At 43.6% G+C, this 22,996-nt stretch overlaps 1 protein-coding gene across 1 annotated transcript in view; it reads left to right on the top strand.

Annotated features, from left to right (window-relative positions):
• LOC135538483 (zinc finger protein ZFP2-like) overlaps nucleotides 1-17,748 on the top strand; it is a 120,846-nt gene extending 103,098 nt beyond the window's left edge. Inside the window, exons 3-7 of the mRNA XM_064964373.1 lie at nucleotides 6,928-6,955; nucleotides 7,230-7,584; nucleotides 7,948-8,045; nucleotides 8,181-8,358; nucleotides 16,458-17,748. Coding sequence (XP_064820445.1) covers nucleotides 6,928-6,955; nucleotides 7,230-7,584; nucleotides 7,948-8,045; nucleotides 8,181-8,358; nucleotides 16,458-17,140 — 1,342 coding nt within the window. The 3' untranslated portion in view covers nucleotides 17,141-17,748. The remainder of the gene's footprint in view (nucleotides 1-6,927; nucleotides 6,956-7,229; nucleotides 7,585-7,947; nucleotides 8,046-8,180; nucleotides 8,359-16,457) is intronic.
• The last annotated feature ends 5,248 nt before the right edge of the window (nucleotides 17,749-22,996 follow it).

Raw genomic sequence — 22,996 nt, 5'->3', positions numbered from 1 at the left:
TTTTTTCACCTGGTCACATACAGCTGATGTGTTGTGCATTGAAGTACAGAAGCGAAGGGAAAAGGTGAGAGTAGGAGAGAAGGAATACAACGTGGCTGTAATGAAAGTGAACTGGGTTTACACATGATCAGTGGTGTATTCATTCTGACGATTCTGTTGAAAAACATTTCTTAAACGGAACTTAACGGGGATAAAGATGCCTGAATTTGTTAAAAAAACTCTCGTTTGCAACTGCTGGACTAATGATTACATTCGAGATCAGCAGGCGAGAGCGGTATTGAATGTGTCACTGTCTGTCACCTTAAATTTTTCTCTCAACCTGTGTGCACCTACGTTGTAAACTTCCATTCATAGGTTTCATTTGTAGCTACCTCATGATGGGTATAGGGAAAATGTTAGTATCATGTAGTATCCTAGACCTATCGCTGTTACGTTGAACAGGGTGAATGGAATATGAATGACAGTCATCCAACATGCTGTAGTAGTAATAAGGCCATGCCCATGAAAAACAAAATGGTCCTCCCTCATCTTAAACGGCACTGACCGCCACTGTTATGGTGGTGGACCATTCTTGGTACACATGGGAAACTGTTGAGTTGGAAAAACAAATCACAAATCGGTGCGCCTGGAACCTACTACCATACCCCGTTCAAAGGCACTTAAATATTTAGTCTTCCAAATTCACCCTCTGAATGGTACTCATACACAATCCATGTCTCATTTCACTGAACAGTCCTTATTTAACCGGCCTCCTCCCCTTCATCTACACGGATTGAAGTGGATGGACCATTCTTTGTACACATGGGAAACTGGTCAGTCTATGTCATGGAAGGAGCCGGTGTTCTTAATGTTTTGTAGACCCAGTGTATAGCACTACAGATAATCAAGTGCTATTTGCATGTGATGCATTTGCTCTGTTGTTTACAGGATGATTTGTATCTTATAGAGCGTGGCTTTAAGGGAATAGTATGGTCACATGTAGACAAAAACGATTGTGAAAAATGAAGAGAGAAAATGTGTATTCATAGAAGTATTTATTCATCATCTACATATTCATATTACACTTCTACGTCTGTGTACAGGAAAGTAGTAGTTGTAAGACGTAAGAGAAAATGTATCAGCTTATTGTTAAATTATTATGACGTTCTTTCCAATACAAAAAGTGTAGGAACTATTGTTTCCAAACTACGTTACCCAATCCAGCCAGCAGATGGCGACGAGCGTCTTTACAGTGTGTATTCTCTCATGCCGTTTCAGGTGTCCTCTCTGGTTAAAACACTTTCCACATTGGGAGCAGTGGTAAGGCTTCTCTCCTTTGTGTATTCTCTCATGAGCTTTCAGGTTTGCTTTCCGGTTGAAACTATTTCCATATTGGGAGCAGTGGTAAGGCTTCTCTCCTGTGTGTATTCTCTCATGTTGCTTTCAGTTGAAACTCTTTCCACACTGGGAGCAGTGTTTGAAACACTTCCCACATTAGGAGCAGTGGTAAGGCTTCTCTCCTGTGTGTATTCTCATGTAGTTTCAGGGTTGCTTTCCGGGGGAGCAGTGGTAAGGCTTCTCTCCTGTGTGTATTCGCATGTAGTTTCAGTGCCCCCGACTGTTTGAAACTCTTTCCACACTGGGAGCAGTGGTAAGGCTTCTCTCCTGTGTGTATTCTCTCATGCCGTTTCAGCTTCTCCGACTTGTTGAAACACTTTCCACAGTGGGAGCAGTGGTAAGGCTTCTCTCCTGTGTGTATTCTCTCATGTTGTTTCAGTGCCCCCGACTGTTTGAAACTCTTTCCACACTGGGAGCAGTGGTAAGGCTTCTCTCCTGTGTGTATTTTCTCATGAGCTTTCAGGTTTCCTTTCCGGATTAAACTCTTTCCACACTGGTAGCAGTGGTAAGGCTTCTCCCCGCTGTGTATTCTCTCATGTTGTTTCAGTGCCCCTGACTGTTTGAAACTCTTTCCACACTGGGAGCAGTGGTAAGGCTTCTCTCCTGTGTGTATTCTCTCATGTTGTTTCAGTGCCCACAACTGTTTGAAACTCTTTCCACACTGGGAGCAGTGGTAAGGCTTCTCTCCTGTGTGTATTCTCTCATGAGCTTTCAGGTTTGCTTTCCGGTTGAAACTCTTTCCACACTGGTAGCAGTGGTAAGGCTTCTCCCCGCTGTGTATTCTCTCATGTTGTTTCAGTGCCCCCGACTGTTTGAAACTCTTTCCACACTGGGAGCAGTGGTAAGGCTTCTCTCCTGTGTGTATTCTCTCATGTCGTTTCAGTTCCCCCGACTGTTTGAAACTCTTTCCACACTGGGAGCAGTGGTAAGGCTTCTCTCCTGTGTGTATTCTCTCATGAGCTTTCAGGTTTGCTTTCCGGATGAAACTCTTTCCACGCTGGGAGCAGTGGTAAGGCTTCTCTCCTGTGTGTATTCTCTCATGAGCTTTCAGGTTTGCTTTCCGGATTAAACTCTTTCCACACTGGTAGCAGTGGTAAGGCTTCTCCCCGCTGTGTATTCTCTCATGTTTTTTCAGGTCCCCTAACCGGTTACAACCCTTTCTACAGTGGGAGCACTGGTGTTGTCTTGCTAGTTTGGACGTCCCTGGCTTTGGTTCCGCCGAGTCTGGTCTTTCTCCTGCCAAAGACAGTGTTATTTTTAAATAGAGACCCGAATGAAACCACATGGTAAAACAACCTTGCTACGAGGGTAAATCCTAAATCAGATCTCTCAATAACCCGAGGCCAGTTTTAACAATCTTAGTGTGATTTTAAAACAAATGTAGAGCTTCCTGGTAATTACTGCTATGTTTATATTACTTATTTTATTCATCCTGTTTTACAAGTCAGAACACAAAAACCTGGACAGTTCTAGGACACTGAAGACACAGACGTCGCTGGATTCCAATTGAACAGGTGGTTCTAAATATGTAACATTCATAGCTGTATGATACAGAATGTGACCTACACACTTCCTCAAACATAAAATAACTAAAGAAGTAATTTTGTGTGGAAGTCCAAAACTTGTTTTTACGTCGAAGATACAAAGCACATCAGTAACATCACCCCGTTGTTGAAAGGGTTCGACACATTGCTGTTTAATTGGACCAATTTCTTATTTAGACATTCACAGATTTTCAACATTTAGATTATAGCTGATGTCATATGTTGGGTAAATGTTCCTAAAACTGATAGTAACAACAAAAAACAAAAATATAAATGCAACATGTAAGGTGTTGGATGTTTCATGAGCATCACTGTTCGTCAACATTTATTCTTTGCCAAGATAATCCATCCACCTGACAGGTGTGGCATATCAAGAAGCTGATTGAACAGCTTGGTTAGCACAGAAAAGTGCCACACAAAACCATTTGAAAACAGAGTCCCCTCAACAACCAAAGTTATACTCACAGACATTATTGTAACAGTTTTAGAAACCTTAGAGTGTTTTCTATCCAAACCTACCAATTATATTCATATCCTAGCTTCTGGGCAGGTAGCAGGTCATTTACTTTGGGAAAGCTTTTCATCCAGACGTGAAAATACTGCCCCCTATCTCAAACAGGTTATAAGGAAAGAAATTCCACAACTGAACTTCTAAAAGGGCACACATGTTAATTGAAATGAATTCCCGATAACTACCTCATGATGCTACAGTCCTCCTTTAAGACTCCATAATGTTTCATCATTAGATGCTACAGTCCTCCTTTAAGACTCCATAATGTTTCATCATTAGATGCTACAGTCCTCCTTTAAGACTCCATAATGTTTCATCATTAGATGCTACAGTCCTCCTTTAAGACTCCATAATGTTTCATCATTAGATGCTACAGTCCTCCTTTAAGACTCCATAATGTTTCATCATTAGATGCTATAGTCCTCCTTTAAGAATCTATAATGCTTCATCATTAGCTGTTACAGTCCTCCTTTAAGACTCCATCATGTTTAGAATGTGTCTGGAAGCGCTACTCTATCTATTCAACTCTCATCCTTTCGGTTTTAATAATATTTAAAAATAATAATGTTATAATAGGTAATAACTAACTTTAATAACTAGGGTTAATACCTGCCTGGCGCACCAACAAAATATTTATTTAGCCCCCTCTAACAATACCGCTACAGAATTAGCATAGTAGGCCATGTAACTTAAGCTGGAGTGACACCCAGCCCGTGAACGGGACCGTTATCATCATCTGACACTAATTAGCGTAACGCAACGGAAATAAATCTTCCGAGAAAATATTCCTATTCATGAAAATCACAAGTGAAATATTTTGGAACACAGCTTAGCCTTTTGTTCATCACCCTGTCATCTCAGATTTTCAAAATATGCTTTACAGCCAACGCTAGACCAGCATCTGTGTAAGTTTATCATAGCCTAGCATAGCATTATGCCTTGCTAGCAGCAGGCAAACTTGTCACGGAAATCAGAAAAGCAATCTAATTAAATCGTTTACCTTTGATGAACTTCAAATGTTTTCACTCACGAGACTCCCAGGTAGACGGCCAAAGTTCATTTTTTCCCAAAAGATTATTTTTGTAGGCGAAATAGCTCCGTTTGTCCTTCACGTTTGGCTGAGAAATCGCCCGGAAATATCGGTCACAACTCCGAAAAATATTCCAAATTAGCTCCATAATATCGACAAAAACATGGCAAACGTTGTTTAGAATCAATCCTCAAGGTGTTTTTCTAATATCTATTTGATAATATATCCGTCGGGACAATTCCTTTTTCTCTAGGACCTATTAGAGTAATGGCTACCTCTGCACTTTACGCGAGAATCTCTCTCGGAGCCACCATGTGACCACTTACGCAATGTGCCACCATACGGCTATTCGTCAACAGAAATGCGTAAAACTACGTCACAATGCTGTAGACACCTTGGGGAATACGTAGAAAGCATGGGCTCGTTGATGGTACATTCAAAGCCATATAGGGAGTCATTGGAACGCAGCGCTTTCAAAACCTGGGGCACTTCCGGATTGGATTTTTCTCAGGCTTTCGCCTGCAACATAAGTTCTTTTATACTCACAGACAATATCTTTACAGTTTTGGAAACGTTAGTGTTCTCTATCCAAAGCTGTCAATTATATGCATATTCTTGCATCTTTTCCTGACAAAATATCCCGTTTAAAACGGGGACGATTTTTTCCCAAAAATGAAAATACTGCCCCCTAACACCAAGAGGTTTTAAGGTAATCAGAAATATTTAGGACTAACTTATTCCTTGACACCCATTCTGAAACTAACTGCAGCTCTATGTTAAGTGTTGCAGTCATTTCAGTCGCTGTAGTAGCTGACGTGTACGGTGTTGAGTCATCCGCATACATAGACTCACTGGCTTTACTCAAATGTTATTGGCGTGTTGTTGGTAAAGATTGAAAAAAGTAGGTGCCAAACAGCTGCCCTGGGGTATTCCTGATTCAAACTTGATTTTGTAGCTCTGGGGCGGCAGGTAGCCTAGTGGTTAGAGCGGTAGGCCAGTAACCGAAAGATTGCTGGATCGAATCCCTGAGTTGACAAGGTAAAAAACTCTGTCGTTCTGCCCCTGAACAAGGCAGTCGTAGGTCGTCATTGAAAAAAATAATTTGTTCTTAACTGACTTGCCTAGTTAAATAAAGGTTACATTTTAAAAGAAAAACTCTTTATCCACAATATAGCAGGGGGTGTAAAGCCATACGTTTTTGTCAGCAACAGACTATGATCGATAATGTCAAATGCCGCACCGAAGTCTAACAAAACAGCCCCAACAATATTTTTATCATCAATTTTGCTCAGCCAATCAGTCATTTGCAAGTGCTGTGCTTGTTGAATGAACTTCCCTATAAGCTAAAAGTCTATATTTGTTTACTGTAAAATAGCATTGTATCTGGTCAAATATTTTTTTCCCAAAATTGTAAGGGTTGGTAACAGGCTGATTGGTCAGCTATTTAAGCCAGTAAAGGGAGCTTTACTATTCTTGGGTAGTGGAATGACTTTAGCTTCCCTCCAGGCCTGAGGGAACACACTTTCTAGTAGGCTTAAATTAAAGACAAGGCAAATAGGAATGGCAATATCGGCCGCTATTATCCTCAATTGTCCATCCACGTTGTCAGACACCAGTGACTTGTCATTGTAGATTTTATTTGCGCAAAATTTCATTGACGATGTCACTGTCTGTCACCTTAAATTTCTCTCAACCTGTGTGCACCTACGTTGTAAACTTTCATTCATTGACTAGGTTGTAGCTACCTCATGATGGGTATAGGGAAAATGTGAGTATAATGTAGTATCCTAGACCTATCGCTGTTACGTTGAACAGGGTGAATGGAATATGAATGACAGTCATCCAACATGTCATACAACATCTACTACATCTACATGTAGTAGAAATAAGGCCATGCCCATGAAAAACAAAATGGTCCTCCCTCATCTTAAACGGCACTGGCCATGTCTCAAGGCATAACAATCCTTATTTAACCGGCCTCCTCCCCTTCATCTACACTGATTGAAGTGGATTTAACATCAGTGACATCAGTAAGGGATCATAGCTTTCACCTGGATTCACCTGGTCAGTCTATGTCATGGAAGGAGCAGGTGTTCTTAATGTTTTGTATACTCAGTGTATAGCACTCCAGATAATCAAGTGCTAATTGCATGTGATGCATTTGCTCTGTTGTTTACAGGATGATTTGTATCTTATAGAGCGTCGCTTTAAGGGAATAGTATGGTCACATCTAGACAAAAAACGATTGTGAAAAATGAACAGGGAAAATGTGTATTAACACACTACCTATTCATAGAAGTATTTATGCATCATCTACATATTCATATTATGATTCTATGTACCGGAAAGAATTAGTTGGAAGAAGTCAGAGAAAATATATCAGCTTATTGTTAAATTATTATGACGTTCTTTCCAATTCAAAAAGTGTTGTTACTATTGTTTCCAAACTGCGTTACCCACTCCAGCCAGCAGATGGCGATGAGCGTCTTTCAGGTGATGCTTCTTTCGTGACGTGTAATGGACTGGACGGGACGCTTCTTCAAGAACAACAACGCGGCAACTCTTTCAACCACGTCGGTAGCTTGCTAGCCAATATAAAAGTGAAAGATTGACGCTTTAGACCATCTTAATGTACATTATCTAATCTCAGTGTTTTAAACACAGTTCTGTTGACGTATTAACTGGTTAACTGTAACCGAATTTGCAAACTTGTTAAAGATTGATGCTGAGCCTAGCACTAGGCTAGTCGCTAATGCTAACTAGCTAGCTAACATCCCTGACCATGAGTTCATTAAACTACTCCCCTGCTATAGAAGAGGAGGACTGCTGTTTGGAGAAAGAAGTTCTGGCGCTGAACATTGAAGAAGAGGATGAGGTTACAGTGAAAGAAGAGAAAGAACATTTCAGAATGAAAAAGGAGGAAGAGGAGACTGTTATAATGAAGGAAGAAGATGCTGTTATAGTGAAAGAACATTTCAGAATGAAAAAGGAGGAAGAGGAGGCTGTTATAGTGATAGAAGAGAAAGAACCGTTTAGAGAGGAAGAGGATGCTATCTCAATAAAGGTGAAGGGGGAAGACGTTTTGGGAGTGAAAGAAGAGACAGAATATCAGATTAACACCAGTGAGTACTGTCTTAAACAGGGACACAAACTATGCCGTTGTTGAACTAATGTGTGGTTTTAAAGTGGCATTCTACTGAAGTTCTACACTTGAATATGTTGTTTAGTACTGTAGGAATTGTTAAAGGGTCAATCTGCCATTGGTTCATATATTTGAGGGACTTTTCAATTCAATGCATTGAATTCTCCATGTGGTCTACATTAAAGTTCCACTCATCTAGAATAACAGGCTTTTAAAATGCAATATTGAAGCATAATCTCTACTTAAAATATCAAAGGGACATATTCATGCCTCTTGTAAGACCCTATGATTTTATTAGACGGTTATAAGTTTACTACTCATTTTGATGTTCTCATTAACACAGGAGAGAGACATGACTATTGTGGATCCTCTGGGGAGCTTCAACAACATCCTGATGCTGACGAGACAGAGAAGAGTCTCTCCAGATCAGAACACAAGATGGTACAGCTTGGTCTGGACTAGCATACAGCTTGCTCTCTCTGGGTCTGGGCTGGGTTTCTGTAAAGCAGTTTATGACAACAGTGACATCAGCATCCATAATGATGTGCGTCTGTGTCCCCTCTTTATGGTTACCAGGACAACGCTAGCCCTTCCTCCCTCCCGGAGTCCCTGTATCGTGCCTCTCCTGGTAGCACCTTACTGCTGGGTATGAAGAGGTTGTCTGTGCTGCTGGTGGACTGCAGGAAAACAATGGGGCTGAGTGGAACTGTGGGAGGAGGAGAAGAGAGGAACGGATCAGATTTGACACATCAAAGTAAGTGCTGTAGTTTAGTTTGAACAAATACAATAGATCTGCCCACCGGTATCTCTTACCAGGATAACCAGCAGAGTTCTGTTAGTTGAAAGGAAGATGGAGTGGTATCTGTTACCAGGACAACCAGCAGAGTTCTGTTAGTTGACAGGAAGAGAGACTGGTGTCTGTTACCAGGATAACCAGCAGAGTTCTGTTAGTTGAAAGGAAGATGGAGTGGTATCTGTTACCAGGACAACCAGCAGAGTTCTGTTAGTTGACAGGAAGAGAGACTGGTGTCTGTTACCAGGACAACCAGCAGAGTTCTGTTAGTTGACAGGAAGGGACTGGTGTCTGTTACCAGGACAACCAGCAGAGTTCTGTTAGTTGACAGGAAGAGAGACTGGTGTCTGTTACCAGGACAACCAGCAGAGTACTGTTCGTTGACTGGAAGAGAGACTGGTGTCTGTTACCAGGGCAACCAGCAGAGTTCTGTTAGTTGACAGGAAGGTGGACTGGTATCTGTTACCAGGACAACCAGCAGAGTTCTGCTAGTTGACAGGAAGAGAGACTGGTGTGTATGGATGTTATGAATATCATAACACTGAAAAAGGATTCTGCCAATGAAAAGAGAGAAACCAATTGACCATATAAAACCTTGATTAAAGTCAGCTTTGGAGAGAAAGTTTCTAGTTAGTTAGCTTTGGTTTTTTGTTTTATTGGTGCGCCCGGGAGGTATTAACCCTAGTTATTAAAGTTAGTTATTACCTATAACATTATTATTATTATTAAATATTATTAAAACTGAAAGGATGAGAGTAGAATAGATAGAGTAGCGCTTCCAGACACATTCTAAACATGAAGTCTTAAAGGAGGACTGTAGCATCTAATGATGAAAAATTATGTCACGTTCTTTCAAAATCCATGTTCTCATGCTGTTCTCATGCTGTCCCTAGTCGGGTCAGTGAGTCTGCTCCTCCTGATTTGTCCCTGGTTCCTGAAACATATCACGAGTTGGGTGAGGTGTTCAGAAAGCTCAGTCACTTCCTCCCCACCGACCTTATGATTGTACAATTAAGCTGTTCCCTGGAGCTGCCTTTCCCAAGGGACGGTTATACAGTATTTCTCGACCTGAGCGGGAAGCCCTGGAGACCTACATAAAGGAGTCTCTTGCTGCAGGTCTCATTCGTCCTCGTCATCACCCCTGGGAGCTGGATTTTTTTTGTGAGTAAGAAGGATGGCTCTCTTCGACCGTGTATTGATTATCGGGGGTTGAATGATATTACGGTCAAGAACAAGTAGCCTTTGCCCTTGATGAGCTCCGCTTTCGATTCTTTACAGGGTGCTACTGTGTTTACGAAGCTTGATCTACGCAATGCGTATCATCTGGTTCGGATCAAAGAGGAGGACGAGTGGTTGACTGGATTCAATACACCTACGGGACATTTCGAGTACCAGGTGATGCCGTTTGGACTTTCCAACGCTCCAGCAGTGTTCCAAAGTTTGGTGAATGACGTGCTGAGGGATATGATCGGTCTGTTTGTGTTCGTTTACCTGGATGACATCCTGATTTTCTCCACGAGCTTTCCAGCCACATCCAGCATGTTAAGCAGGTCCTGCAGCGGTTATTGGAGAACCGTCTGTTTGTGAAGGCAGAGAAGTGTGATTTTCACGCCCACACTACATCCTTCCTCGGGTACATCATCTCCAGGGGTGAGATCAAGATGGACCAAGAGAAGGTTCGGGATTGGGCCCGGCCCGGTACGAGATTGCAGCTCCAGAGATTCCTGGGATTTGCGAACTTCTATCAGAGGTTTATCCGTGATTACCGCCGGGTGGCCGCCCCTTTAACTGCTCTGACGTCTTGCACCAGAATTTTCTGTTGGACTCCTGAGGCAGACCGAGCATTTCTGAACTTGAAGAGCCGATTCACCAACGCGCCGATTCTCTCTCAACCTGACACTTCCCGTCAGTTTGTTGTTGAGGTGGACGCGTCTGATGTGGGGTGGGCGCCATCCTGTCTCAGCGTAGCTCCACTGACGGTAAACTCCATCCCTGCGCCTTCTACTCTTGTCGTCTTTCACCAGCTGAGAGAAACTACGATGTGGGTAACCGGGAGCTTCTCGCTGTGAAGCTTGCCTTGGAGGAGTGGTGTCACTTGTTGGAGGGAGCGGAGCAACCGTTTGTGGTCTGGACTGACCACAAGAATCTGGCTTACGTGCAATCGGCTAAACGTCTCAACTCCCGTCAGGCCAGGTGGGCTTTGTTTTTTTGGACGCTTCAATTTTTCCCTGACGTTCCGACCTGGGTCGAAGAACGGCAAAGCGGACGCCTTGTCCCGGATGTTCTCCAAGACGGATGAGAGTGGGGCCAAGACTGAGACGATTCTTCCCCAGAACCTTGTCGTGGGAGCCGTTACATGGAGGATTGAGTAGGATGTGATGGCGGCCCTTCGGACGCAGCCCGGCCCCGGTAACGGTCCACCCGTTCGGTTGTTCGTGCCTGAGTCGGTCCGTTCTGCTGTTCTTCAGTGTTCCCACGCCAGCAAGATAGCTTGTCACCCTGGCGTTGCTCGGACTATGGCCCTACTGCGCAGATGATTTTGGTGGCCTGCCATGGGAGAAGATACCCGGAGGTTTGTTGCCGCATGTCCTGTTTGTGCTCAGAACAAAAGTACCAATCGGCCCAGCTCTGGGCTTCTTCACCCCCTACCTATTCCTCGGCGACCTTGGTCGCATCTGGCCCTGGATTTTGTCACGGGATTGCCCCCTTCTGTTGGGAACACGGTCATTCTGACCATTGTGGACAGATTCAGCAAGTTTGCTCATTTTGTCCCTCTCTCCAAGCTTCCATCTGCCACGGAGACGTCCGAGATCCTGGTTAAGGAGGTTTTCAGGGTCCACGGATTGCCCAGTGACATTGTTTCTGACCGTGGTCCTCAGTTTACCTCTGCTGTCTGGAGATCCTTCTGTTTGGCCATTGGAGCTACAGTCAGTCTCACTTCTGGATTTCACCCACAATCTAATGGTCAGGCGGAGAGAGCCAACCAGAAGATGGAGTCCATGCTGCGTTGTCTTGTCTCCTCTGATCCCACCTCTTGGTCATCACAATTACCCTGGGTCGAGTATGCCCATAATACCCTTCCTTCATCTGCCACTGGGGTGTCCCCTTCCAATGCCTGTACGGATACCAACCTCCCTTGTTTCCTTCTCAGGAGAGGGATCTTTCGGTTCCTTCTGTCCAGGCCCACATTCGTCGTTGCCACCGGACCTGGCATCGGACCAGGAAGGTCCTCCTTAGAGTTTCTGACCGGTATCAGATCCAGGCGAATCGTCGCCGTATTCCTGCTCCCGCTTATACCATCGGAGATGAGGTTTGGTTGGCTACACGGGATCTTCCTCTACGGACTGAGTCGAGGAAACTGTCACCGAAGTTCATTGGTCCGTTTGTAGTGGAGAGGATCATTAATCCTGTTGTGGTCCGACTCAAGTTGCCTGCTACATTAAGAGTACATCCCACCTTTCATGTCTCCTGCCTCAAGCCGGTTCTCCTCAGTCCTCTGTTGCCCCCTCCTCCTCGTCCTCCTCCTCCTCGGATGATCGGAGGTGGTCCTGTCTACACGGTGCGCCGCATCATGGACTCCAGACGGCGGGGTCGAGGGTTCCAGTATTTAGTGGATTGGGAAGGATATGGTCCTGAGGAGAGGAGTTGGATTCCTCGGCGTCAGATCCTTGATGACCTGCTTCGTAACTTTTACCGCCTCCACCCTGGCGCTGCGGGTAGTCCGCCCGGTGGCGTTCGTCGGAGGGGGGGTACTGTCACGAATCCTGTTTCCTGAGTCGGTTTTTTGCCTGTGTTCTGTCCTGGAGTGTTTTTCCGGCGTCCTGGAACGCACCCTGTCTGGTTGCCGGGCAATGTAGCCAGTTGGGAGTTGTGATTACCCGCACCTGTATCCCATCAGCTATCTGCACACCTGGTCCTGATCATCATCTCTCCTCTTCATAAGACCTGACATCCATTCCCTGCCGGATCGTTAGCCATGAACAGTATGTCGTGCCATAGTATCAGCCTCAAGTTAGATAGAATTTGTTTTGTTGTTTTTTACGTATTGCTTGCCTTAAACTTACCTCCGTTTGTTCTGTCTTCAGTTACTCACCCGGATCATTTACCCCATTCCCGCCTGGTCGTCGGAGAATTCCGCTACCCCATTGGATCCACCTATTTACTCCCATCAACTCACCACCGCTGCCCGCTACGCCACCTGGATATATCTACCCATTCATATTCACTTGTAAATAAATACTCACCTTCTTCCTACTCTCCTTGTCCTGGTCTGCTTCTGGGTTCGATTTTGAAAGAACGTGACAGAACGATCCGGCCAGTGATGAACCCAGCGGACCTGGACTCCGTTTGCCATACAATTACCCAGCAGGAGAAGATGTTGGGACAACACAACACGGCGCTACACGAGATAGCGGGTTCAATCCGGAACTTATCGGATAGATTAACGAGTATCCAGGATCAGCTCAGGTTACCGGCGGATCATCCACCACCTGTTTCACCCATATCACCTGCCGATTCGGGAGCGGGTTCCTTCCGTGAGCCCAAGGTTCCGACACCGGAGAAGTACGAGGGAGATCTGGGAGGATGCCGTTCATTTCTTTTACAGTGTAGGTTGGTTTTTGATCTGCAGCCCTACTCTTACGCCACAGATAAGTCTAGGACAGCTTTTGTTATTGAGCTGCTGCGTGGCAGAGCTCTGGAATGGGCTTCAGCTGTTTGGGAACGACGGGACACATGCATGACGTCATACGAGGGTTTCACGGCAGAGATGAGAAAGCTTTTTGACCATCCAGTCCGAGGTAAGGACGCAGCTAAACGTTTGTTCTCTCTTCGCCAAGGAGCTCGCCAAGGAGCTCTAATTTGTGTAAGAGTATGCAAAGCTAGCATAGCATTTTGAGTAGCATTTAGCACGCAACATTTTCACAAAAACCAGATAACCAAATAAATAAAATCATTTACCTTTGAAGAACTTCGGATGTTTTCAATGAGGAGACTCTCAGTTACATACCAAATGCACAGTTTTTCCTGAAAGCGTCTGTGCGTAGGAGAAATCGTTCCGTTTTCTACATCGCATCTGGCTACCGAAACGAACCGAAAATTCAGTCACCTACAACGTAAAACTTTTTCTGAATTAACTACATAATATCGACCGAAACATGGCAAACGTTGTTTGGAATCAATCCTCAAGGTGTTTTTTCACATCTCTTCATTGATATGCAGTTCGTGGAAGCTTGCTTTCCTCTCTGTATCCCATGGAAAAATACTTGCAGCTGACTTTTGCGCACCAATTTCGGTGCAGGACACCGGGCGGACACCTGGTAAATGTGGTCTCTTATGGTCAATCTTCCAATGATCTGCCTACAAATACGTCACAATGCTGCAGACACCTTGGGGAAACGACAGAAAGGGCAGGCTCATTCCTCTCGCATTCACAGCCATATAAGGAGACAATGGAAAACAGAGCCTCAAAAATCCTGCTCATTTCCTGGATGCCATCTCATCTTGGTTTTGCCTGAAGCTCACGTTCTAGGGCACGCACAGAAAATATCTTGGTAGTTCTGGACACGTCAGAGTGTTTTCTTTCGAAAGCTATCAATTATATGCATAGTCGAGCATCTTTTTGTGACAAAATATCTTGTTTAAATGGGAACGTTTTTCATCCAAAAATGAAATAGCGCCCCAGAGCATCAACAGGTTAAACCCCTACAACTCATCCAGAACGCCGCAGCCCGTCTGGTGTTCAACCTTCCCAAGTTCTCTCACGTCACCCCGCTCCTCCGCTCTCTCCACTGGCTTCCAGTTGAAGCTCGCATCCGCTACAAGACCATGGTGCTTGCCTACGGAGCTGTGAGGGGAACGGCACCGCAGTACCTCCAGGCTCTGATCAGGCCCTACACCCAAACAAGGGCACTGCGTTCATCCACCTCTGGCCTGCTCGCCTCCCTACCACTGAGGAAGTACAGTTCCCGCTCAGCCCAGTCAAAACTGTTCGCTGCTCTGGCCCCCAATGGTGGAACAAACTCCCTCACGACGCCAGGACAGGGGAGTCAATCACCACCTTCCGGAGACACCTGAAACCCCACCTCTTCAAGGAATACCTAGGATAGGATAAAGCAATCCTTCTCACCCCCCCTTAAATTATTTAGATGCACTATTGTAAAGTGGCTGTTCCACTGGATGTCAGAAGGTGAATTCACCGATTTGTAAGTCGCTCTGGATAAGAGCGTCTGCTAAATGACTTAAATGTAAATGTAAAGTTCAAGTAACAGACACATCTCAACATCATCGGTTCAGAGGAGACTGCGTGAATCAGGCCTTCATGGTCAAATTGCTGCAAGGAAACCACTATTAAAGGACACCAATAAGAAGAAGTGACTTGCTTGGGCCAAGAAACACGAGCAATGGACATTAGACCGGTGGATATCTGTCCTTGGGTCTGATGAGTCCAAATTTGAGATTTTTGGATCTGAGCGTCATGTCTTTGTGAGACGCGGAGTAGATGAACAGATTATCTCCGCATGTGTGGTTCCCACCGTGAAGCATGGAGGAGGAGATGTGATGGTGTGCTGATGCTTTGCTGTTGACAATGTCATGAATAAATAAATCAAAGTCACACTTAACTAGCATGGCTTCCACAGCTATATGCCATCCCATCTGGTTTGGGCTTAGTCCCACTGTCATTGGTTTTTCAACAGGACAATGACCCAACGCACCTCCAGGCTGTGTAAGAGCTATTTGATCAAGTAGGAGAGTGATGGAGTGCTGCATCAGATGACCTGACCTACACAATCCCCCGACACAATCCCCCACCGTTTTTTATTTTATCTTTTTATTTTTTTCCAGAGATGGAAGTAATTTTTACTGTACTTTTTGGTACCTTTGAATCTAATGTATTGTATCAAGATGGTTTGGGATGAGTTGGATCGCAGAGGTGAAGGGAAAGTGGCCTACAAGTTCTCAGCATATGTGGGAATGCCTACAAGACTGTTGGAAAAGGATTCCAGGTGAAGCTGTTTGAGAGAAAGCAAGGGTGGCAACTTTTGAAGAATACAATATATATTTTGATTTAACACTTGTGGTTACTACATGATTCCATGTGTTTTTTAATCATTTTGATGTCTTTATTATTCTACAATGTAGAAAATAGTAAAAATAAAGAAAAACCCTTGAATGAGTAGGTGAGTCCAACCTTTTGACTGGTACTTTACATTAAATTTCCTAACAGCTCCAGTGGACATTCCTGCAGTCAGCATGCCAATTGCCTGCTCCCTCAGAGACCTGTGGCATTGTTGTGTGAACAAACTGCACATTTTCGAGTTGCCTTTTATTATCCCCAGCACGAGGTGCACCTGTGTAATAACCAAGCTGTTCAATCAGTTTCTTGATATGCCACACTGTCAGGTGGATGGATTATCTTGGCAAAGAATAAATGTTGACTAACAGTGATGCTCATGAAACAGCCAACATTTTACATGTTGCGTTTATATTTTTGTTTTTTGTTGTTACTATCAGTTTTAGGAACATTTACCAAAAATATGACATCAGCGATAATCAAAATGTTGAAAATCTGAATGTCTAAATAAGAAATTGGTCCATTTAAACAGCAATGTGTCGAACCCTTTCAACTACGGGGAGATGTTACTGATGTGCTTTGTATCTTCGACGTAAAAACAAGTTTTGGACTTCCACACAAAATTACTTCTTTAGTTATTTTCGGTTTAAGGAAGTGTGTAGGTCACATTCTGTATCATACAGCTATGAAAGTTATACATTTAGAACCACCTGTTCAATTGGAATCCAGCGACGTCTGTGTCTTCAGTGTCCTAGAACTGTCCAGGTTTTTGTGTTCTGACTTGTAAAACAGGATGAATAAAATAAGTAATGTAAACATATCAGTAATTACCAGGAAGCTCTACATTTGTTTTAAAATCACACTAAGATTGTTAAAACTGGCCTCGGGTTATTGAGAGATCTGATTTAGAATTTACCCTCGTAGCAAGGTTGTTTAATCATGTGGTTTCATTCGGGTCTCTATTTAAAAATAACACTGTCTTTGGCAGGAGAAAGGCCAGACTCGGAGGAACCAGAGCCAGGGACGTCCAAACTAGCAAGACGACACCACTGCTCCCACTGTGGAAAGTGTTTCAACAAGTCGGAGAAGCTGAAACGGCATGAGAGAATACACACAGGAGAGAAGCCTTACCACTGCTCCCAGTGTGGAAAGTGTTTCAACCAGAGAGTAAACCTGAAACAACACGAGAGAATACACACAGGAGAGAAGCCTTACCACTGCTCCCAGTGTGGAAAGAGTTTCAACCGGAAAGAAAACCTGAAAGCTCATGCGAGAATACACACAGGAGAGAAGCCTTACCGCTGCTCCCAATGTGGAAAGTGTTTCAACCAGTCGGGGGAGCTGAAACTACATGAGAGAATACACACAGGAGAGAAGCCTTTCCACTGCTCCCAGTGTGGAAAGAGTTTCTACCGGAAAGAAAACCTGAAAGTTCATGAGAGAATACACACAGGAGAGAAGCCTTACCACTGCTTCCAATGTGGAAAGTGTTTTGTCCGTTCGTGGGAGCTGAAACTGCACGAGAGAATACACACTGGAGAGAAGCCTTACCACTGCTCCCAATGTGCAAAGTGTTTCATCCAGTCAGGGGAGCTGAAACGACATGAGAGAATACACACAGGACAGAAGCCTTACCACTCCTCCCAGGTTGCAAACCATTTGCCCATTTAGGAAGCCTGAAAGAACACATTAGACTGCACACAAAGGAGAAGGCTTAGAAAAGCTCAGACTGGGAAAACATATTACTCATAAGTCACTTAAACGTCATTAGAGAATCCACACAGGAGAGAGAAATTACTTCTCTTAGCGTGTATGTTGATATTTCACATCACATTGACTTAAAATTCATCAGAGAACATACACAGTGCTCCCGTTGTCTTATATTGTTGACTGACAATGTGTTTACCTGTCTTTACCAGATGAAATTAAATGGTACAGGGTATACTCAAACATATATTTGTTTGTTTTTATTAGAAAACATTAATTGAATATGGAGTATGTCAGTTTGAATATAAAGAAGATCAGGTTCCTTCTTTTAAATTGTCCTTTTTTAAAACTCTGTGTGTTTATCTGGGTGTGTCATTCCTCCAGCACTACAGATAATCAAGTGATATTTGGATGTGATGCATTTGTTGCATTGTTGTCCACTGATGATTTAATGAAATGAAAATGTTCAGACTCTGTAATGGAAAATGTTAATTGTTTGTGTGTCCACATAACTGTGCGCTGTGTAACTCTGTTATTCTCTATGAGCTCAGAAATAAAGAATCTTGGTTTGACTTGGACTCCAGCAGATCCTTATTTTATAATATCCACCACAACTCTCCCACGGATTGCTGTTTATTATTGTCTCAATGAAGAGTTCCTCTTTCGACTTTCCTGGGGGCATTTACAAACCTCCCACTGGTTGAATAAACTTTGTTACCCGAATTATGAGATTATTTTATTTGTCAAATGGCAACCAAGCATCGATCATTATGTCACCAGAATAAGAACCTCAAACGTATTGGAAAGGAACATCAAGCTCATCAAGTGCACTTTCACCACCCTGTGAAGTTCATAACTTATTTCATCTTTAGCCTAATAAACTACATGGTTTCTCAAGTCATAGTGGGAGGACCACACAACATATCATCATGTGACTCCAAGTTAACTAAGATGTGATTGTTATCATTAAGGAGTTTCCACAGCCATTTCTCACTTAGACATTTTTACTGACACAAATTGTCAAACGAAGTAACAAATCGTCTGTCAGCATTTATAAAATTGTTCAGGCATATCCTGTTTCCATCAGCCCGGTCATTACTTTTGAAATGGTTGGATCAATATCCACCTTCATGATGTGGATGAAGCCTGATTTGGAATGTCTGAGTAGTTCTATATGATGTCATAATTCACCCCTCTGATAATCAAGTGATATTTGGAATGTCTGACTAGTTCTATCTGATGTCATAATACACCCCTCTGATAGTGATACATTTGCTCCATTGTTTCCATGTCAGTTGGTTTCCCACTCTGATGATTTATATCTGACAGAGGGGCTTTAAATGAATAGTATGGTGACATCTTAGTGTGTCTTGGAGTAAATAGGATTATTAATCATCAAACTCCTATAGCAACAATACACTGCAGCTTTGACATCAAGAAGAGAATGAGCTGATGGGTGGTGGTGCTACTCTATAGGTAAGGCTGTCCAATATGAATGTTCAAATAGTCACTTCTAGCCGGCCTCCGCCCAGTACCCTGCCCTGAACTTTAGTCACTGTTACTAGCCGTCTACCAACCAGTACTCCACCCTGTATTCTAGTCAAGGCTCATCCTATATAACTACTACTGTACACACCTTTTATATTCATATACGGTCCTTAATGTCAAGACACACCATCATATACATTTTAAACAAATTGTATATATTTATATTCCAGACTCTGACATTCCTCATTCTACCATTTCTATATTTCTAAATCCTTAAAATGAATTGTAGGGAAAATCAGTAGGTCAGACAAATGACTATTTCTAAACAAAGATAATAGACAAGTAGAATGGGAGAGGTTTCTTATACTATTTATACTTACTCAGTGAAGAGACTCCAGGGACGGTGATGAAGGCTGTAGGAATGAAGATCAGACATTGAAGAGACTCCAGGGATGGTGATGAAGGCTGTAGGAATGAAGATCAGACAGTGAAGAGACTCAGGGATGGTGATGAAGGCTGTAGGAATGAAGATCAGACAGTGAAGAGAATCCAGGGATGGTGATGAAGGCTGTAGGAATGAAAATCAGACAGTGAAGAGACTCCAGGGATGGTGATGAAGGCTGTAGGAATGAAGATCAGACAGTGAAGAGAATCCAGGGATGGAGATGAAGGTGAAAACCTTGTGAAGACTTACAGAAAACATTTGACCTCTGTCATTGCCAACACAGGGTATTTAACAAAGTATTGAGATAAACAATGTGATTTTCTGGATTTTTTTTCTCATTTTGTCTGTCATAGTTGAAGTGTACCTATGATGAAAATTACAGGCCTCTCATCTTTTTAAGTGGGAGAGCTTGCACAATTGGTGGCCGACTACATACTTTTTTGCCCCACTGTATGTTAATCTCTAGGAGACAGAACAAGTCTCCTTCCTGAGCGGTATGACGGCTGTGTGGTCCCATGGTGTTTATACTTGCATACTATTGTATGTAAAGATGAACATGGTACCTTCAGGCGTTTGGAAATTTCTCCGAAGGATGAACCAGACCTGTGGAGGTCTACAATTCTTTTTCTGAGGTCTTGGCTGATTTCTTTTGATTTTCACATGATGTCAAGCAAAGAGGTACTGAGTTTGAAGGTAGGCCTTGAAATACATCCACAGGTACACCTCCAATTTACTCAAATTATGTCAATTAGCCTATCAGAAGCTTCGAAAAACATGACATCATTTTCTGGCATTTTCCAAGCTGTTTAAAGGCAAAGTCAAAATAGTGTATGTAAACGTCTGACCCACTGGAATTGTGATACAGTGAATTATAAGTGAAATAATCTGTCTGTAAACAATTGTTGGAAAAATGACTTATGTCATGCACAAAGTAGATGTCCTAACCGACTTGCCAAAACTATAGTTTGTTAACAAGACATTTGTGGAGTGGTTGAAAACCGAGTTTTAATGACTCCAATCTAAGTGTATGTAAACATCCCTGTATATTGTCTCCACATTGACTCTGTACTGTTACCTCCTGTATATAGCCTCCACATTAACTCTGTACTGGTATCTCCTGTATATAGCCTCCACATTGACTCTGTACTGGTACCCCTGTAGATAGCCTCCACATTGACTCTGTACTGGTACCCCCTGTATATAGCCTCCACATAGACTCTGTACTGGTACCCCTGTATATAGCCTCCATATTGACTCTGTACTGGTATCTCCTGTATATATCAAATCAAATCAAATCAAATTTATTTATATAGCCCTTCGTACATCAGCTGATATCTCAAAGTGCTGTACAGAAACCCAGCCTAAAACCCCAAACAGCAAGCAATGCAGATGTAGATGCACGGTGGTTAGGAAAAACTCCCTAGAAAGGCCAAAACCTAGGAAGAAACCTAGAGAGGAACCAGGCTATGTGGGGTGGCCAGTCCTCTTCTGGCTGTGCCGGGTAGAGATTATAACAGAACATGGCCAAGATGTTCAAATGTTCATAAATGACCAGCATGGTCGAATAATAATAAGGCAGAACAGTTGAAACTGGAGCAGCAGCACGGCCAGGTGGACTGGGGACAGCAAGGAGTCATCATGTCAAGTAGTCCTGGGGCATGGTCCTAGGGCTCAGGTCCTCCGAGAGAGAGAAAGAAAGAGAATTAGAGAGGCATATGTGGGGTGGCCAGTCCTCTTCCGGCTGTGCCGGGTGGAGATTATAACAGAACATGGCCAAGATGTTCAAATGTTCATAAATGACCAGCATGGTCGAATAATAATAAGGTAGAACAGTTGAATCTGGAGCAGCAGCACGGCCAGGTGGACTGGGGACAGCAAGGAGTCATCATGTCAGGTAGTCCTGGGGCATGGTCCTAGGGCTCAGGTCCTCCGAGAGAGAGAAGGAGAGAATTAGAGAACGCACACTTAGATTCACACAGGACACCGAATTGGACAGGAGAAGTACTCCAGATATAACAAACTGACCCCAGCCCCCGACACATAAACTACTGCAGCATAAATACTGGAGGCTGAGACAGGAGGGGTCAGGAGACACTGTGGCCCCACCCGAGGACACCCCCGGACAGGGCCAAACAGGAAGGATATAACCCCACCCACTTTGCCAAAGCACAGCCCCCACACCACTGGAGGGATATCTTTAACCACCAACTTACCATCCTGAGACAAAGCTGAGTATAGCCCGCAAAGATCTCCACCATGGCACAACCCAAGGGGGGGCGCCAACCCAGACAGGATGACCACATCAGTGAATCAACCCACTCAGGTGATGCACCCCCTCCAGGGACGGCATGAGAGAGCCCCAGTAAGCCAGTGACTCAGCCCCTGTAATAGGGTTAGAGGCAGAGAATCCCAGTGGAAAGAGGGGAACCGGCCAGGCAGAGACAGCAAGGGTGGTTCGTTACTCCAGAGCCTTTCCGTTCACCTTCCCACTCCTGGGCCAGACTACACTCAATCATATGACCCACTGAAGAGATGAGTCTTCAGTAAAGACTTAAAGGTTGAGACCGAGTTTGCGTCTCTGACATGGGTAGGCAGACCGTTCCATAAAAATGGAGCTCTATAGGAGAAAGCCCTGCCTCCAGCTGTTTGCTTAGAAATTCTAGGGACAATTAGGAGGCCTGCGTCTTGTGACCGTAGCGTACGTGTAGGTATGTACGGCAGGACCAAATCAGAGAGATAGGTAGGAGCAAGCCCATGTAATGCTTTGTAGGTTAGCAGTAAAACCTTGAAATCAGCCCTTGCTTTGACAGGAAGCCAGTGTAGGGAGGCTAGCACTGGAGTAATATGATCAAATTTTTTGGTTCTAGTCAGGATTCTAGCAGCCGTAATTAGCACTAACTGAAGTTTATTTAGTGCTTTATCCGGGTAGCCGGAAAGTAGAGCATTGCAGTAGTCTAACCTAGAAGTGACAAAAGCATGGATTAATTTTTCTGCATCATTTTTGGACAGAAAGTTTCTGATTTTTGCAATGTTACGTAGATGGAAAAAAAGCTGTCCTTGAAATGGTCTTGATATGTTCTTCAAAAGAGAGATCAGGGTCCAGAGTAACGCCGAGGTCCTTCACAGTTTTATTTGAGATGACTGTACAACCATTAAGATTAATTGTCAGATTCAACAGAAGATCTCTTTGTTTCTTGGGACCTAGAACAAGCATCTCTGTTTTGTCCGAGTTTAAAAGTAGAAAGTTTGCTGCCATCCACTTCCTTATGTCTGAAACACATGCTTCTAGCGAGGGCAATTTTGGGGCTTCACCATGTTTCATTGAAATGTACAGCTGTGTGTCATCCGCATAGCAGTGAAAGTTAACATTATGTTTTCGAATAACATCCCCAAGAGGTAAAATACATAGTGAAAACAACAGCGGTCCTAAAACGGAACCTTGAGGAACACCGAAATTTACAGTTGATTTGTCAGAGGACAAACCATTCACAGAGACAAACTGATATCTTTCCGACAGATAAGATCTAAACCAGGCCAGAACTTGTCCGTGTAGACCAATTTGGGTTTCCAATCTCTCCAAAAGAATGTGGTGATCGATGGTATCAAAAGCAGCACTAAGGTCTAGGAGCACGAGGACAGATGCAGAGCCTCGGTCCGATGCCATTAAAATGTCATTTACCACCTTCACAAGTGCCATCTCAGTGCTATGATGGGGTCTAAACCAGACTGAAGCATTTCATATACATTGTTTGTCTTCAGGAAGGCAGTGAGTTGCTGAGCAACAGCCTTTTCTAAGATTTTTGAGAGGAATGGAAGATTCGATATAGGCCGATAGTTTTTTATATTTTCTGGGTCAAGGTTTGGCTTTTTCAAGAGGCTTTATTACT

The sequence above is a fragment of the Oncorhynchus masou genome, unplaced genomic scaffold, assembly GCF_036934945.1.
Source record: "Oncorhynchus masou masou isolate Uvic2021 unplaced genomic scaffold, UVic_Omas_1.1 unplaced_scaffold_972, whole genome shotgun sequence".
Taxonomy (NCBI): Eukaryota; Metazoa; Chordata; class Actinopteri; order Salmoniformes; family Salmonidae; genus Oncorhynchus; species Oncorhynchus masou.
The sequence above is the reverse complement of the archived record's forward strand: the minus strand, read 5'-3'. Positions and strand labels throughout refer to the sequence as shown.